Below are 16,639 nucleotides of genomic sequence, written 5' to 3'. Positions count from 1 at the left end.
TGGTTCACTTTATTCACTTAAAGGTGCAGGTCACTTTATTTCCTTGAAGGGATAGTTCACTTCACTTTTGTGGTCTAAAGCAAAAAAATTCCCTTCAGGTGACTCCAAATCAGGCTGTACCGTGAGGTTAAGCTTGCAGTGAGTTCATGCTTGCATGATTTAAGCCGATTTACTGGCAGTTTTGTGCCCTTTGAAGCTGTAAAGTAGAGTCACTGGGGTGTTTTTATTTTTTTATTCAAGAAAACCTTGTCCAGCTGAAGCGGGCTGGCTGCATCGCGTAAATCTGAGACCTCAAACGGACGATGGCCGTGTCGCTTCTTGGGGTCCGTTTCCTGTCTGTCTGATGAGCGGAGGCTCCGCCTGTGGAGACCGGGCGGTTTGGGGCGGAGGGCCGTTGTGGCGGGGCGGGGTGGGGCGGGGCGGGGTGTGGTAAGGGCTGTAATACGGAGTGTTTTTATCACCCTGTTCTCACTCGCTGCTCGTTTAACCGCCCCTGGAGACAATTAGGCTCCGCCTACACTCCGCCGGTGAATAACGCCCCCCCCCCCATGACGCAAACAGGAAGTGAGGCGTCCAGACAGTTTATCGGCCGGGTGCTGGTCAATTTGCGCCCCCTCAATCACCCCCCCCCCCGTTGGGCGGATCACGGGACGGGGGACGTTAGTGCCGGTAAGATAGGCCCCGGAGGACGTTAATGGCGGTAAGATGGGCCCCGGAGGACGTTAATGGCGGTAAGATGGGCCCCGGAGGACGTTAATGGCGGTAAGATGGGCCCAGGCCGCGCTGATAACCGCACAGAAACGCCGTTTCGTCCTTTACCTGGGGCTGGACAGGCGGCGGCCGCGCGTCCAGGCAAAGCCATCCGTCACAGGAAGAGGACCAGCATACGGGAGTGGGGGTGGGGGTGAGGGTGGGGGGGGATTAGTTTTCTCCATGTCCCCACTCCTCGCCCGGTGACAGATTTAAGCTGGGGGGTGTCAAACAGAGGGTTAGTGTGACGTGTGTGTGTGAGTGTGAGTGTGTGTGAGTGTGTGTGTGTGTGTGTGTGTGTGTGTGTGTGTGAGTGCAGGGTCACACAGCTCCAGTCTGGCGGGTTTGTCAGTTCTGTGGAACCGTGCGCTCTGATAGGGCCGCTAAATTGGTCGTGCTGCTTTATTTATAAAATTTAGACTTGGGACTCTAAAGCGATCTTATAAAAATATGCTCATGGTGGAGCTCGTGTGTGGGGGTGAGAGAGATAAAGAGAAGGGGGGGGGGGGCGCTGTTTCGTTTGGTGGGGGCGGGCGTAGGTGTGAACGCTGAAGTGTGGCTAACTCTGAGCTCTAACTGTGATCTCATTCCACTTCCGTGTCTGTTGTTCTAAAAACGATTTTTTTTCTTCTCTTCTCTTTTTTTTTTTTTTTTTTTTGCAGAAGTTGCAGAACTTGAAGCCAACCTTCCAAGTAAGCATTCTCTTCTCACATTCTCATCTCACATTCTCGTCTCACATTCTCCTCTCACATTCTCCTCTCACATTCTCATCTCACATTCTCCTCTCACATTCTCCTCTCACATCCTCCTCTCACATTCTCCTCTCACATCCTCCTCTCACATTCTCCTCTCACATTCTCCCTCCCCCTGACGCAGCAGGCTCAGGTGAAGCTGAACTTCCCTCTCGGTTTTTCCCTGGGCTTTTTGAAGGAAAGCATGTTTTTACTGCTAATCGCGCGAAATGGGAACGGGTTAGCCGCTTGCTGTGGCTTCGCACCGGCTGCAGTGAATTAGTTTGACCACTAGGTGGCATGTTGCAGAATTAGATCACGCACAGGCTTGGTTGAAGGGATTATTAGACATGATCAAGGGCCCGACTGTGGTGACACGTCCTCCCCCTTCAGACACATCTTTGGGGGGGGGGAAAACATTAACGAGCGCTTAATGTTCTCGGAGGGGCAGATATTACAATATTGCTTAACGTTCTCATGTACCCTAAAAGAAAGCCCCTCCCCTTATTTTGAATGGTGTGTATAATGTAGAAAAACACAATGGGGGAAATGTATTCATCTCCTGCTGGTCTCTGTAACTGTCCGCTTATTTCCACCTTCTCCAGATAATTCATTTTTAACGGAGTGTTGCTAATGTGTCCGTTGTTCCGGTTGCTCTGGAAACACATTGGTGGCGCCCACCAGCTAGAAGACTGACAAGGGTGGGCCTCACTGATATGTAAAAAATAAAAAAATAAAAAAATCTGATCTCTTCAATACAGCCTGATAGCACTTGAAAATTGTTAGAGGCTGGTCTTAGCAAACTCAGGTGGTATGTACAGTTTCTATGATGATCAACCAAAACCCTTCCCTGGGTTTTTTGTGCCTTTCAGGCCTGGAAAGCAGGACAGGGCAGTATAAGCCAAGCACTGTTAATTTACGCTGACATCCCAACACTACCCACAGCACTTTACTCCTCTGTGTCCTCTCCACAGGTACCTGTAAACTCAACTTCCCTGACGTGAACAAGCTTCACTCGTTTCAGCTGGCCGTCTCCCCAGGTAATCCATCCATCCATCCATCCATCCCTCTCTTCCCACACAGTCTCTCTATCCATTACATTACCGGCATTTAGCTGACGCTCTTATTGAGAGCGTCAGCTCAGATTTTGTGTTTTTTTTTAATGCATTTATACTGCTAGATATATACTGAGGCAGGTCAGGTTAGGTCCCTTGCTCAAGGGTACAGCAGTAGCGTTCCTAAATGGGTTTCGAACCTGCAGCCTTTTGGTTACAAGCCCAATTCCCATATCCATTGCATTGCACTATAATACCCCCCCCCCCTCGTCTCTCTCTCTCTTTCTCTCTCTCTCTTCCTTCCTCCCCCCCCCCCTCATTTTCACTGCCACTCTACCCCATTCTCACAAAGTGTAGACTGACTGAAAGGAGTGTCTAGCTGGCCATAAGACCTGTACATCACCCATTGTAATTTGTAATGTCATCATAATTATGAAGTTCTGTATTCATGTCGTACGTATGGTACAATCACACAAATGTGTGTGTAGGAAAGTGCTGTTGAAGCTCAAACAACGCGATGTTTCTAATAATTCTTCACTTCTATCGTGTCACTTTTTGAGAAGGATTCGAGTTTAAATGAAGCTCAAATTCAGGCAGGGGATTCATTAAGAAGCCGTGGAAGAACTTGTACCCCTGAGGCAATGCTGCCTCTGAACAAAAAGACAAAAACCAACCTGACAAATATTTAAAATGTTCCCTTTTTCTAAAGAAGGGCAGGAATTTAGCCCTGCTTTCTCATTTTTTTTTGTTGTTGCTTCATTCACACGAGTTGAGAACTGAGAGCGTAACGGGGATCGGAGCTCAGACGGGTGCCCGCACAGGGAATCGAACCCTCGCCACACGCCTCGTATTAATGTTCCTTTTTATTTTTTAAGCATCTTAAACGAGCGTCTGGAGAGCCCTGCTGCTTTTCCCTCGAGAACAAGCCTTCCCCGCTACGCACCTCTCCAGAAAAGAGAGGAAAAAGGCGGGGAAAAAAAAAAGAACACTTGGAACAGTGCAATCCAAAATGGCGGATTTATTTCTTTTTAACAAAAATGAATCCCTGTTGCCCAAGCCATTTTCTTTATTCCGATACCGTTATTGGAGCTCACGGATATTCAGCTTTATTGTGAACGGGACTTAACGTTTCGACGCAAACTGGGCCTTCCTCAGCCTCAGACAGGCGACGGTGGCTAACTCTCGGTTAAGTAGCCGCTAGTATCAGTATCAGGCTCCTCCCACTTGGGTAGATTATGCATGAGAGAAATAAGCCGTGCGGTCAGATCACACCATAACACCCGCAGGCATCGCACAAAACAGCAAACACCAAAACCACATGCGCAGAAATGGAATATAAAACAGTAAACATGCCACAGCGGTGGATTTAAATCTTCGTTAAAGCCGAGAGCCTCTGTTGTTCAGTGTCGTGTGTATCCCAAACGTGCTTCTCTGCAAAGAAGTTTGTTCCGTATTCCACCACCCCGTGAGGACAGGGAGCTTCTCTCCCTCCTGGCTCGTTAGCGTAGCTTTAGCTGAGTTGGCGGTTTTTGGGGGGGGGGGGGGGGTTTCGGGGTTTCTTTCCTCGCCTGCTCCGCGGCGAGACCCCCCCCCCCCACCCCCAGCCCACCGGTGCGGTGAAACGGCCTGTCACCCGGGGGTGATTTTCCTCCAAATTATTCCTGCCCCAGGAGTTGTGCTTTTTGTTCTTCGTCTCTTCTTCTTCTTCCCTCCTCCCTAGTCCTCCGTTCCTCGTCTGTTGTTGTGTGGAGAAGCGCGGAGTCAGCAGGTTCCCCCACCCCACCCAAACCCACCCCCCCCCCTCCCCCGGGGTGACCCCTCTGAGCATCTCTTCCTAAACGCCGCTGTTCAGTGCGATGCTCAAACTCGCTGTGCTGCTCTCTGTAATATCAGGGGTGGGATATTTATTTGGACTTTGTAAAAGCTAGCTTCAACAAGCAGCTGTAGACAAAGTGTGACTTCATGGTTAGTTAACTGGACTACCCCACACACACACACACACACACACACAGTGAGATTAGTGGCCGCAGTTTATAAGCTGTGTGTGTACATGCCGACTGCATTCTAATCAGTTTTTTTTTTTGAATTCATGTTTACATATGGTGCTTCGGTGCTGTAGATTGGTGATTCATCAAATGCAGAGACTCTGTGGGAATGATTCCTATTACGCTCATTTCACACTGTGCTGAAGAGCATTTTTTTCTTGCTGAATGCCATTATGGCAGAGAGGACTGTTGCAGTCTGCCTACACAACAGATCATTTGTCCTTGTTCTTAGCTGTTATACAGGACAATACCCCGCGCAGTGGAAATATCAATGCCTGCTACGGTTTTGTACTCAAGTTATATTTCTTGTAAGACTTATATATACGTTTATTGTATGATTTTAAATGGCCCAAGGTACTGTTTTTTTTTTTTTTTTACGTATTCTGTTTGTTCCAAAATGGCCAATACATTTTTCATATGAATTTTCCCATCTTTACCCAGTGAAATTGAACGAGTAAGATTAGGTTAAGCGTTCACAATGACACTGCAACTAAGAGCAGTCTGAATATGGGGTGTGAATATGAGTATGGGTTTCATTTAAAAAGGCAAAACGGGAATGTAAATGGGCACATTAATCAGCGCAGAAATGACTTCACAGTCCGCGAAGTGCAAACCTTGGAGCCACAACAAAGACAGATGTGACAGATGCCCTGTCACCAGTTTAATGAAATGCCAAACGAATAAAAAAAAGTCTGTCAGCCCAGGAAATGGTGATGCACTGCTTGTATTTTTGCATAGACTGCGTTGTCGCTGTTCTCGTTTGTGTTAGTGTTAAACAGTTTAACCTTCAGGGTCCAAGCTGAACTATGCGGTTGTTCCCTGCACTTGGACCGGTACTTCTCTCTAGGGTTTTCGACGCACTTGTTCCTGGTTGTGGTTACACACTTTGTTGTACGTCGCTCTGGATAAGAGCGTCTGCCAAATGCCTGTAATGTAATGTAATATGTAATGATGCGAGAATGGGAGTTCACGGACCCTAAAATGGGTGGGGCTTCCATAACCTGGCAGCAACAAAAACAAAAGGTTTTTCAATTTTTTCCAATCCCGCCTGAATTTGGAATGCCCGTTTTCTACGAACTGTGTTCAAGCGTTCTCTCTTGCGCCCCCTGCTGTTGGCTCGGGAGAGTGCGGCCATCTCGTGGTTCTAGTCCGAAACACGCGGTGCCAGCCAGCTGCTTCTTTTCACACCGCGGCCACAAGCCAGCGAAGGTGCAGGAGTACGGCCTCCGCATGATCACGTGACGCGTTTCCACTAATCACGTGTGAGCTGCAGCTCCTTGCTGCTGATTGGCTGTCTTGTCAGCATTGACTGACTGACGTGTTGGTCACCAGTCTACACTCTGAGCTGACAAGAGGAGGATGGGTTTCCCCCTTGAGCCTGGTTCCTTCCGAGGTTTCTTCCCATCTGCCACAGGGAGTTTTTCCTTGCCACTGTTGCCTTAGGCTTGCTCCTGTTGGGGTTTAGGCCAGGGTTGTCTGTGAAGCGTATTGTGACGAGTGTTGTGAAATGCTCTATAAATAAATTTGATTGATTGATTGATCGATCAGCACCCGATAATTAGCAGTGGTGATGTTTTTACCCCGGAAGTATTTCTTGTGGCCTCTGAAGTTTGGATGTTCACGAGCGCATCACGTATGACTAAAAAAGAGGAAAAAGATGACGAAAGGAATATATCACCCAGCCCTAGTCCTATGATTAACTTGTTCCCCAGTGCAGTGGCTCATCCGTATGTGAGTGATAATTGTCCATCAGGATGGACCGCTGCTTCTGCTCATTATGGGATGTACTGAGTGAATTTGTCATTTCCTTTGCCTAGAACGGTTTGTGAAAATCTATGCAGTACTCCTGGGCAGGAAACGCACCGATGAGGGGGTGGAGGGAGCGAGGGGGGGGGGATGGGGGGGGATAGGAGGGGGGGTTTGAGTGTGTTTTGCCTTTCATTTACTTCCTGGAACAAGGTCTCCTCTTTTGGGCAAAATATGGCAGGATATTTACGGCTTAGATATTCTCACTGTGGCGCAGAACTGAAGCCAGTGAGTGGTGTTTAGACCGAGCCGATTAAAGTTGTGTGTGTGCTTGGAAAAATGCAGACAAGTTTGCATAATGTTTGAATTCACATCTGAAGTTAAGTACCCCGTTTCCTGCAATATGGATGAATTCCTGAGTTTACTCATGAAATGCAGCGTTGTGCTTGTTTGTGCAGAGGCTGATGTTGAGGTTGCATTTTTAAATGTATTTTTATTTATTTCTTTATTTCTTTGTACGAAATCCTGCACAAAACTCCCAGTTTAGCTTGCCAAAGCATCTTTGTAATCCTGTCTTTTGTCCTCGCGCTCTGTTGTTTTTGAAAAAGCAATGAAGGAACAGCTGACAAAACATTTTGTGTGTGCCAGCTTGCAGGACCGATAGGCATGCATGTTTGAGTCTTGTGGATGAAGTGCACACGATGGAGAGACCGACCTGCCGCCGGGCGTGGTCTCCCTTCTGTCGCTCTTTTATGGTCCTCTGTGACCCGCTCCCTAGTGTGTCCTCCTCTGTAGGGCTGGTGCTCTCAGCCGTGTGGAAATTAGGGCTGTTTTCTGGGTTCTCGGGTCTGGTGTTGGGTTCAGGGGTCTGGGTGTTGGGTGCTGGGTTCTGGGTGTTGGGTTCTGGGGTCTGGGTGTTGGGTGTTGGGTTCTGGGTGTTGGGTGCTGGGTTCTGGTTTTGGGTTCTGGGTGTTGGGTGTTGGGTGCTGGGTTCTGGGTTATAGTGTTGGGTTATGGTGTTGCATTCTGGGTGCTGGGTTCTGGTTTTGGGTTCTGGGCCCAATTCCATTCAGGTACCCTGCCGGTCAGATGTCAGATCCCAGGTCTGGGTACGAACAGAGCCATGACATCCCAGGAAACTCCCCCCCCCCCCCCCCCCACCACACACACACGCACACACACACACTCCAGCAACATCCCAGTTTCTTCTGTTTGGAGCCCTTCTTGTTTTAATGATGGAGGAGACACTTCTGCATGCTGGAGCAAGCCTCCCAGCGGCCCTCCCCCCCGCCCCCCCCCCACCCCCCACCCTCCCCCCCTCCAGCTTTTCCAAAGTTCCATTTTGCTCTTCTCTCGCCCATTAAATAATTTGCCGAGTTTGAGGACGGGGAATTGCGCTCCGAGAGAGAGAGAGAGAGAGAGACGAGTCGGGCCATTTTTCACTCTCCCCCCCTCAATTACTGCAGCGCTTGTGGAGCGGGGACCCGACGGTGAGCTTCATCTGCCTACAGCCTCCGCTTGCAGAGCGATAATCAGCCTCTCCACCCCCCCACCCCACCTCTGCCTCTCCACCCCCCCGAGCTCACTGTGCCTCCGGACACCCGTAGGTGAGCGGTTCCTCTCGCGCTGGGACAGCCGAACGCGCGCGGGGCGAGGCCCTTTTTGCGTAACCGGGGGAAACCGAAGGACGGAGCGTCCGCTGGGAGTGGCGAGCGTCCAGGAGCGGCGAGCGGAATTCTGCAGCAGCGAATCGCTGGCGCCTCGGTTCCGGCGGCAGTGCGGTGTCATGGGTAAGGAACCTAAAGGTCGCGGGTTCGATTCCCGGGTAGGACACTGCCATTGTACCCCTGAGCAAGGGCGCTTAACCTGCGTTGCTTCAGTATCTATATCCAGCTGTATAAATGCGATGCAGTGTACATGCTGTGTAAAAGCTGTGTAAGTCGCTCTGGATAACAGCGTCTGCTAAATGCCTGTAATGCCTGTGCTGGGGCTTCTTTGGACCTCCACATTTTCACTCCTCCGCTCTGGGGAACACGTGCATCCACCCCTCGCCCCCCCATGGGCATACGGCACCTTTCATCTAAATGTTTTAGTCCCCCACAGAGCCTCTCCCTGCCTTCCACAGCCATAAATCGGGCTGAAGTGAACAACAGCAGGGAAGGTTCTGTGCGTGGTTCCAGTTTGGCTCGATGCCGTACGCTCAACTCTCCAGTCTCCTCGGTAACTCCCCCCCCCCCACCCCCCACCCCCCCCGAAAGTGACCGGGCTGCGATTAAGTTTCTTGAGCTGTTGATTTCTGGGCAGCAAGGCGCCGTTTCTAGCCGACCATAGAAAGAGTCGATTAAAGGGGCGTATTAATTCCACGCAGAGGTGCTGGCTCGGGGCTGGACGCACGGCCCAAAACTGTGTCCCTGCATCACCTGTCTACTCGCTACTTAGTGCAGTGGTTCCCATAGCACTTGGGGGGGGGGGGGGGGGGGAGTGGGTGGAGTCCATTAAAACTGATAAGATAGCATCCAAGCAGAACCACAGTTGTTAGTTGAGGGAGGGGGGTGGCTTTTAAAAAATGTCCTATTACCAAGTGGGGGGCGGGAGGGGGGGGGGGTCTGACCTAAAAAAAAGTCTAGGAACCCCTGGCCTAGTACACCCCTTTATCTCTGCATAATAACTTATGTAAGAGCAACTTACATAGCTTGTACCTTTTTATTATCCATTATAGCTAAGATATTATCCTTTCATTCAGCTTAAGTAGTTTGGGCCTAATTAGCTTGCTCTGGGCTCGCATCGGCTGTGCACAGCTTGGAGAAGAGAACTGCAGGTCTTCTACGGATGTGAGTTTTTTCCTCTCCAGTCTACCACAGAACACCACTGTACAAGTCAAGCCGCTCCTGTGACCCACGTTAAGGGATCTGTGAATTTCATATACACCCCCTCGCCCCACTTCCTGTACTGGACAGGCTTTGGCGTCATTTCTCCTGGTGTGCGGTCCTGGACGTGTAAAACTTCCTGTGTTTTATTTATTTATTATTTTTTAATGTCTTGAGTCCATATGAGTGAGCGAGCGACGGGTTTCAGGGTTTTTATTTTAATTTTATTTTTTGATGAATTGATGAATTTGGCAGGACTGAGGCAAATAAATATTGTAGTGAAGGTTTAGAGAGCAGCGGGGGGGTGGGGGGGGGGATGGGGGGGGGGCACATTATGACATGTTCTCCCCGGGGGTTCGAGCGAGTGGGAGTCAGGTGTGTTGTTATTGCTTTCTCTGCTGGTGCCGTTGCCCGGGAGATTAGCTCCAAGGTTCTATTGGCCGCAACGGATTAATCAAGAGGCCAGAAGCCTTTTTTCTTTCAGTCCTCCAGTGGCCATCAAAATGGAGGGAAAATGAAAAGGGTCTGTTTATTATATGGTTAGTGTTGACCTCGCTGACTTCCTTCGTGGATGTGGTCCTGTTCTCCCCCTCCATTCGTGCCATTAAATTTGCCAGGCGTTAATATAAACTTTGAGATGACGTGTTAATGTTTGCCATTACAAGCGAGGGTCTGTATAAGGGGACGACCTATAATTAGGGACATGGACTGTGGAGGAAAATCAATAATTATGAGCCAATCATGAAGTTTATTACACTCGAAAATAGGGTTTTTACAAAATTATTTTCATTGTCCTTGTGTGCTACCAGTTAATGTAAAAACGAGCCTTTTCTCCTGTTTAACACAGAGATATTCCTTTTCCCAGCTTAAGCGCAGCTGGTGAGCGTCAGGAGTGAAGTATGACTCACGCACCTGTTGTGGATAATGATGTGATCGAATGTTTGGCGGTGTCACTGCGTGCGTCGGTTTTGCTCTGTCACAGTTGGCGGTGTTGGAGTTAGTCAGCGCGTGGGATGTGGGGGGGGGGCGGGGCGGGGACCGGGGGGGACCGCTCCTAGACCTGGGTGGCTCCGCGGTGTTTCAGCCGCACCTAGCGCATTAGCATAGCGTTAGCGCAGCGTTATTGGCTGATCTGCCTCCGGTCTGTGTGAGCGCGGCGTTAGCATAGCATCAGTGCAGCGTTGTTTGCCTATTTGCCTCCGGTCTGTGTGAGCGCGGCGTTAGCATAGCATTAGCGCAGCGTTGTTCGCTGATCTGCCTCCGGTCTGTGTGAGCGCGGCGTTAGCATAGCGTTAGCGCAGCGTTATTGGCTGATCTGCCTCCGGTCTGTGTGAGCGCGGCGTTAGCATAGCATCAGTGCAGCGTTGTTTGCCGATTTGCCTCCGGTCTGTGTGAGCGTGGCGTTAGCATAGCGTTAGCGCAGCGTTGCTCGCTGATTTGACTCCGGTCTGTGTGAGCGCGGCGTTAGCATAGCGTTAGCGCAGCGTTGGTGGCTGATCTGCCTCCGGTCTGTGTGAGCGCGGCGTTAGCATAGCATCAGTGCAGCGTTGCTCGCTGATTTGACTCCCTCTGCCTTTTTTTTTTCACTCTGACGCGTGCGATTGGCTTTGAGTGCCTCTCTGGAGAGAGCGCTCCCCCCTCCCTCTCCCTCCCTCCCCTCCTCTTCCCTCGTTTCACGGTCCTGGTTTAACCACCGCGGGGTAAATGAGGACAGGAATGACAGGCTCGAGCAAGGGGAGCGGATTGCAGAGTAATGAGGGGGTGGGGGGGCGAGGGGTCGGGACCCCGAACCTCGTACCAACCTCATCACACCCCCCCCCCCCCCAATCCCTCTGTCCCACCATTGCCCCACACAGCCTCTTTCCCCTTTGATTTCTAAAAACTGGCTGAACATTTGCTGTGTTTGTATAGGGTTGAATTTTTTTTTTTTTTTTTTTTTGATTGGCCTGCCTCCCATAGTGCATTGCTGCCCTGGCACATTCCTTTGTCCAATTCAAGGGAACAAAAACTTCTATTTTTCAGCTTGTCTTGTTCGATTTCAAACGCATGCTGAAATGAGGTGGGGCCTCTGATTCTGTTTGTTAAGTCGGTCGTGCGAGCGGCTTTGCCCCCCCCCCCCCAAACCCCCCCCCCCCCCCGCGCGTGCTTTCAGGAAGGCGAGCGCGGAGCCTTCCGGAAACCCTCCGGTCGACGTGTGCGGGGCCAGCAGGAGAACCGCGGCGCTGATCGTCCTGGAAACGGTCCAGTCAGGCGGCCAATCACGCGCTGTTCTCCGGTGAGGTGCGCTGGCGGTCTCTGCGTTGAGCGCAAAAACCCAAAATTTAAACTTAATCAAATGCAACAGCAAGGAAGTTGTGAGTAATGAGGTGGAAAATGGAGCGCTACATGAAAACAGAACAACAAAACAACAACAAAAAAACTGAACTTTTGGGGGCTGGGAGGTGCTCTTTGGAATGGATGGATGGATGGAAAAGAGAAGTGTTTGGGGCTATGTGGCCTTCGTCGAGGACGTTGTCCCGGGAGGGTACGGGTAGCTGGACGTGCTCCCGTTCAGCCAGGAGGTGACCTTTGCCTGTGCTCTAAAAATGTACTTCCGCTTGTGGCCGGTATCTCGTGCGAGGAAAGGCATCAGGTTCATCTGCAAAGCAGACGCTAATCCTCTCAGCATATGCAGGTGACATGATCTGCTGCCCTTTCGCGCTCTCGGGTTTTTATTTCTGCTTTTATGCGGCTGAATTTCTGTCTCGCTGGCCTTGGCCAACGGTACTACTACCTCTTCTTCAGGATTTCAACCATACCGGTTTTTTTTTTCGCTTGCTGTAGCAAGCAGCTTGTTCGGAAACCGCTACTGCACTCTAAAAAAATTAGATTCTGCTTTGTCTTCGGTGTAGAAATTTAAATCCCCAGCTCTCTCTTTAGTATCCGTCGATAGGTGTAGTTCCGGAAAATTGAATTTGGGTTGGAAGCGGACCTGATTGTGTTCTCCAAAGACATCTAGCTCTAAATGCAGGCGATGTAAAGATAATTGCGTAGGTGCCCTTTTAGGATGGAAAGGAAGCGTGTTTAGCACGCTTGCTCTGTTTCTGCGTGCGATAGTGAGTTTTAAAAGGGGCTTTCCGTCCTTCGTCTCCCTGTCCGTACTCCGCTTCCCGCAGATGAGTCGGAGCGGTAAAGATCGCGGTGTTACCGCGCGGCTGGGGACCTCCGCTGAAACGTACTAACCTCCAATGGCTCTGCAGGGCAAAGCATCATGGGTAGTTGGCGGCCTGGTCTGGTCGATAATGCGTAAAGGAGCTATGGGACGGATGTGGACCAGGCATAAGAGGGAGAAGGTGAAAGCGCGTCGCGTCAGACGGCTAGCGGTCCGCTAACCGCCGCCAGCTCTCGTACCGGTTGGAACCGGTTGGAAGCGGTTGGAACCGGTTGGAAGCGGTTGGTAGTTGCAGAAGCTGCTTTACCTGCCAAGCTGATCTGCAGCCAGAGCTTTTTGCGCTTCGCCCGCGGACACTTCAAAGTTTTTTTAGTTTTTTAAAAAACTTACATGTCTGAAAAAGAAAGTCGGAAGTGAACAGGTACCTTCAGAGCAGTGGAAACTTAGGAGGTTTGAAGGTAGGCTTCTGGTGTTTTAGGGAACTGCTGGATCTGTCTGCTCAGGAGTGGAGAAAGTGTTGGTGTGGAGCCCTGTCTGTTGTGCGGCAGTGCGACGATGCCTGCAGACTACCTGAGGTCTTTCCACAGTCCTCGGGTCTGTGGTAGGAGGAGGCTTGTTTATCTGAAGCAGCATCTGATGCTCCTGCTGGCGGGATTCCCTCCCTGTACCTCCCTTTCATTCCTCAGCAAGATGGAGGTTACTGCCTGGATCTATGGAGAGCATTTGCACTGTGGAAGGGGGGGAGGGGGGGGGGCTGGGTGTTATTTCCTGTGGTGATTAAAAAATCAATTAGAGTGCCTGTCAGTTTTGACAATGAATATTTAAGCTGTCAGGGAGCAGGGATGAGCTTGGAGGAGACATTAAAGTTAAACATTAAACCTTAAAAAAATGCATCTGTCAAGACTGTGCTCTCAGACATTAAACCTTCATCTGTTGCCTCTATTTGAGAGCACCTTTAAGGCTGTTCTGCTGTGTAACTTGAAAAGAACATTTCCCAACCAAATTTGCTCTTTGCGAATTTGGGAGAATTTTGTAAATAGTCCCACGGAGTGTCTCGCACTAGGCAGTTCTGTGAGCGCTGCGTGTGCTAGAAGCCAGCGTTCGGAACAAACTTGGCTGCGTTTGAAGGTGCAGCATTTATTTAGCATATTTCTTCTTCTGAGGCAGTATAAAAATGCTTTTTTTTTTTTTTTTTATACACACAGCCCGATTCCTATTTAACCTGTTTTGAGTCGAGTTGGCTTTCCTCTTGGGTGCAGTAAACCTCATCATTCCAATTAGAATCAAACCCCGGTGCCTTGGATCAAAGAGTGAGCTAATTGCATGCCTTCCACGCCAAGGGGCAATTAGAAAATGTTTACGGAAGAGTTATGTTCTTTTTAATCAGATTTTATTGTTGTCAAGTGGTGTCTTCCACAGCAACCCCGCTGTCACCACGTAGCTCATCAGTAGCACCACCGGCCAGCTAACGGGCTAGCTGCTCATGGGTATGCACAGTTGCGTTTGTGATGAATTGACCAATCGCTGTTGGTAAGCCTTGGTTGAGGAGCCATGCTGGGTTCCATGCAGAATGGGTAAGCTTTCTCTATGCTGGTCCGATTGGACTAGCTGGTGCCACTCACCATACTTTGGACCTGCTAGGACAGTTCTTGGACACCCGTGAAAGATGGACCTCATTTCTCAAACCCTAACATCCGGGTCTTTTTTTGGAAATGGGTTGTGCCCACTCTTCCAAGTCAGCCCCACATCTCTGGCTTTGCCATCATACAGCTCTACAGCCTGTCTACCGTAAAGGTGATTGTGTCTACAGCAGGGCTGAGCGATATGGACAAAATCAAATATCACGATATCTTTGACCAAATACCTCAAGTATCGATATTGTGATGATATTGTGGGGATGAATGTTGGTACTGTCACAAAATTGAACAATGAGATTTTTGATAAATGATCATCAGTAATGTCAGGTAAGTTCAGAAAATTACATCACTTCACTGTAATGCTGCCTTTAAAACCAGGAAAAGACAACACTTATGCCATATCACGATATACAAAATCCCAGACGATATGTAGTCTCGTATCACGATATCAATATAATATCAATATATATTGCCCAGCCCTAGTCCACAGCCTCTAGGTACACTTCAGCATCGTCCTGCTCTGGCTACCTGCCTCCTCTTGCATGGCGTTAGCCTATCTGGCTATCGAGGGATCCGCCCCTTCATCGTTTCAGTAGCCTATCAGATCGTACACGCCCGCCCAGCCCGACCCCTCCGGGCCCACGACCTCGGGGGCGTCTGGCTCCTCCCCCTCTTTGAGCCCGCACTTCCTGCTCACGTCCGCTGTCTGTTCTAGCCTCGCTTCGCTTATTTATTCATCCACCTTAAGCAGAGCCATTTGCGAGGAGACTCATCCCCTTTCTTGGACAGGTTGGTAACGTATGGAGCCTTTTCCCATCCCTGGGTGAGGCGTTGCATCCTTAAGCTGCCTGTTCTCGTTCAGCTGTCAGGGACATAAATAATTTGTGTCCTGTTGCAGGATGTTCCATCACTTCCTGCCGTTCTGAGGTCCAATGGTGGTCGTGCAGCAACGGTCCCATTCCCATTATAGTCAAGTGGCAGTATTCGCTGACCGAATCTGTGAAATAAATATAGTGGCAATTATATCAACGCTGTCATGAGTTTTGTCAGCATATATGGGGTTTTGTTTTGCTTTGTTTTTTTTACATGATTGTTTCTAATGTGGTCTCTAACTTGTCTTTTTTAAAATTCACTTTCTGTCTGAGCTCTTGAAAGATTGTCCTCATAACGAGGTCAATTAAGGGATCTGATTTGGTGTAATCTAATCCTTTCTCCACACTGCAGGTCTGAAGTAAGCCTGGATGCTTTCTGGTTCTGGCAACTTGAGAGTTTGAGTTTGATGTGACTGAAGATCGTGCTCGACTGCTGATCACTAACTGACTGTCTGTATGCGTCCGGTGCTTCGTCTGTGTATGTTATTATTATGCGATATTGTTATTGTGATTGGTCATATTCCATTCCGGTACCTTCGGATTGAAGTGATTTGGAATTTAAGCTTCAGGATGGCTGGTGTTTCGCTCTCAAATGTTGCTTTGCTCATCGAGCATCACACGGTCGTCATCAGCGTCATCGCAACTGGATGCATCCGTCCTCATATTCTCACGTGTGTCAGCAGGTGCCAGTAAGTCCCTGTAAGAAGGCGTCCTGGGGTTATCCTGATGAGAATTACTGTTAAACCGACGCGTTGCTTCGCGGCTGTTTGGATGGCGGGAAGCTCTCCGATGTCCGTGGGTGTCTGAGCATTCTAAATCAGATTTGTGCCTCGCAGGAAATGATGAAACAGAAGAACGTGACCTGGAGGCTGAAATATCTGATGACTTGTGTATTTCAACTAAGGGTGCGGGGAAATGTGGCAAGTTTTCTCACGTTTGTAATTCTAACTTACAAAATACAACGTGTGGCTAAAAAAAAAACGGTTGTTAAACCAGGAGGTATCGTATGGACAAATATTGTAAGGGAAAAAAGGGGTACAATAGCATTTTGGCTTCAGAATGTGTAAGTGCCCTGAATGAGTGATTCTGCCAGATGGATGTGTGCTTGTAATGTTAAAACATTTTCATATATAGATATGAATTTTAAGCGGAGATGGAATCGGCTGTTGCTGAAGAATCACAATGGGTGTTAGTGAAGGAACCACCCAAAAGCTGCTGCAGTATCTGAACACTGCCTGTTCTTTTGTTTTATTTTTGCTCTCTTTATCTCCCACTCTGCCCCCCCCAGCCCCCGCACCCCCCCCCCCCCACCTGCCTGCCTGCACAGTGCTAACGAGCAGGGGATAGGCAGCCCTTTGGAGCTCTGTGACAACCTGTCTTATGCTGCCGTAATGATCCCGGCAAACGGCAAACGGCAAATTCGGGGGAACAGTGGTGCAGTGCTTTCGGGGGGGGGGGGGGGGGTTGATTGTGGGCGGGGAATTGTGTTGCCTGACCCCCGTCCCCTTTTAAATCTAGAAAAGAAAAGAAAAAAAAAAATTAAATCAGTTTGCTTGAATATGTGTGGATCTCCTGTGATGAAATCTGGAAAGTAAAACATCAGAGGGGCACATTAAAAAAAAAATAAAATAAAATAATTTTTCCCAGGGTAGGTTCGCTGAGCACGGATGCTCTTTTGCAGGAACGCCCTGCTTCACACTCATACACATTCACACCTGGGAGCTGCCCAGTATGACCACAATCCTCTATTGTTGGTCACTGAGCAGCTCCACTGGAGGGAGAGAA

The 16,639-nt window shown here is 49.4% G+C and overlaps 1 protein-coding gene across 2 annotated transcripts in view; it reads left to right on the top strand.

Annotated features, from left to right (window-relative positions):
• Nucleotides 1-16,639, top strand: part of ube2f (ubiquitin-conjugating enzyme E2F (putative)) — a 70,569-nt gene that overhangs the window by 21,228 nt on the left and 32,702 nt on the right. For both annotated transcript variants that reach the window (XM_035411860.1, XM_035411859.1), the window contains exons 3-4: nucleotides 1,413-1,442; nucleotides 2,456-2,521. In XM_035411860.1, the coding sequence (XP_035267751.1) occupies nucleotides 1,413-1,442; nucleotides 2,456-2,521 (96 nt within the window). The remainder of the gene's footprint in view (nucleotides 1-1,412; nucleotides 1,443-2,455; nucleotides 2,522-16,639) is intronic.

Source organism: Anguilla anguilla, chromosome 3 (genome assembly GCF_013347855.1).
Source record: "Anguilla anguilla isolate fAngAng1 chromosome 3, fAngAng1.pri, whole genome shotgun sequence".
NCBI classification, from domain to species: Eukaryota; Metazoa; Chordata; class Actinopteri; order Anguilliformes; family Anguillidae; genus Anguilla; species Anguilla anguilla.
This window is presented reverse-complemented; position numbering and strand designations above follow the sequence as displayed.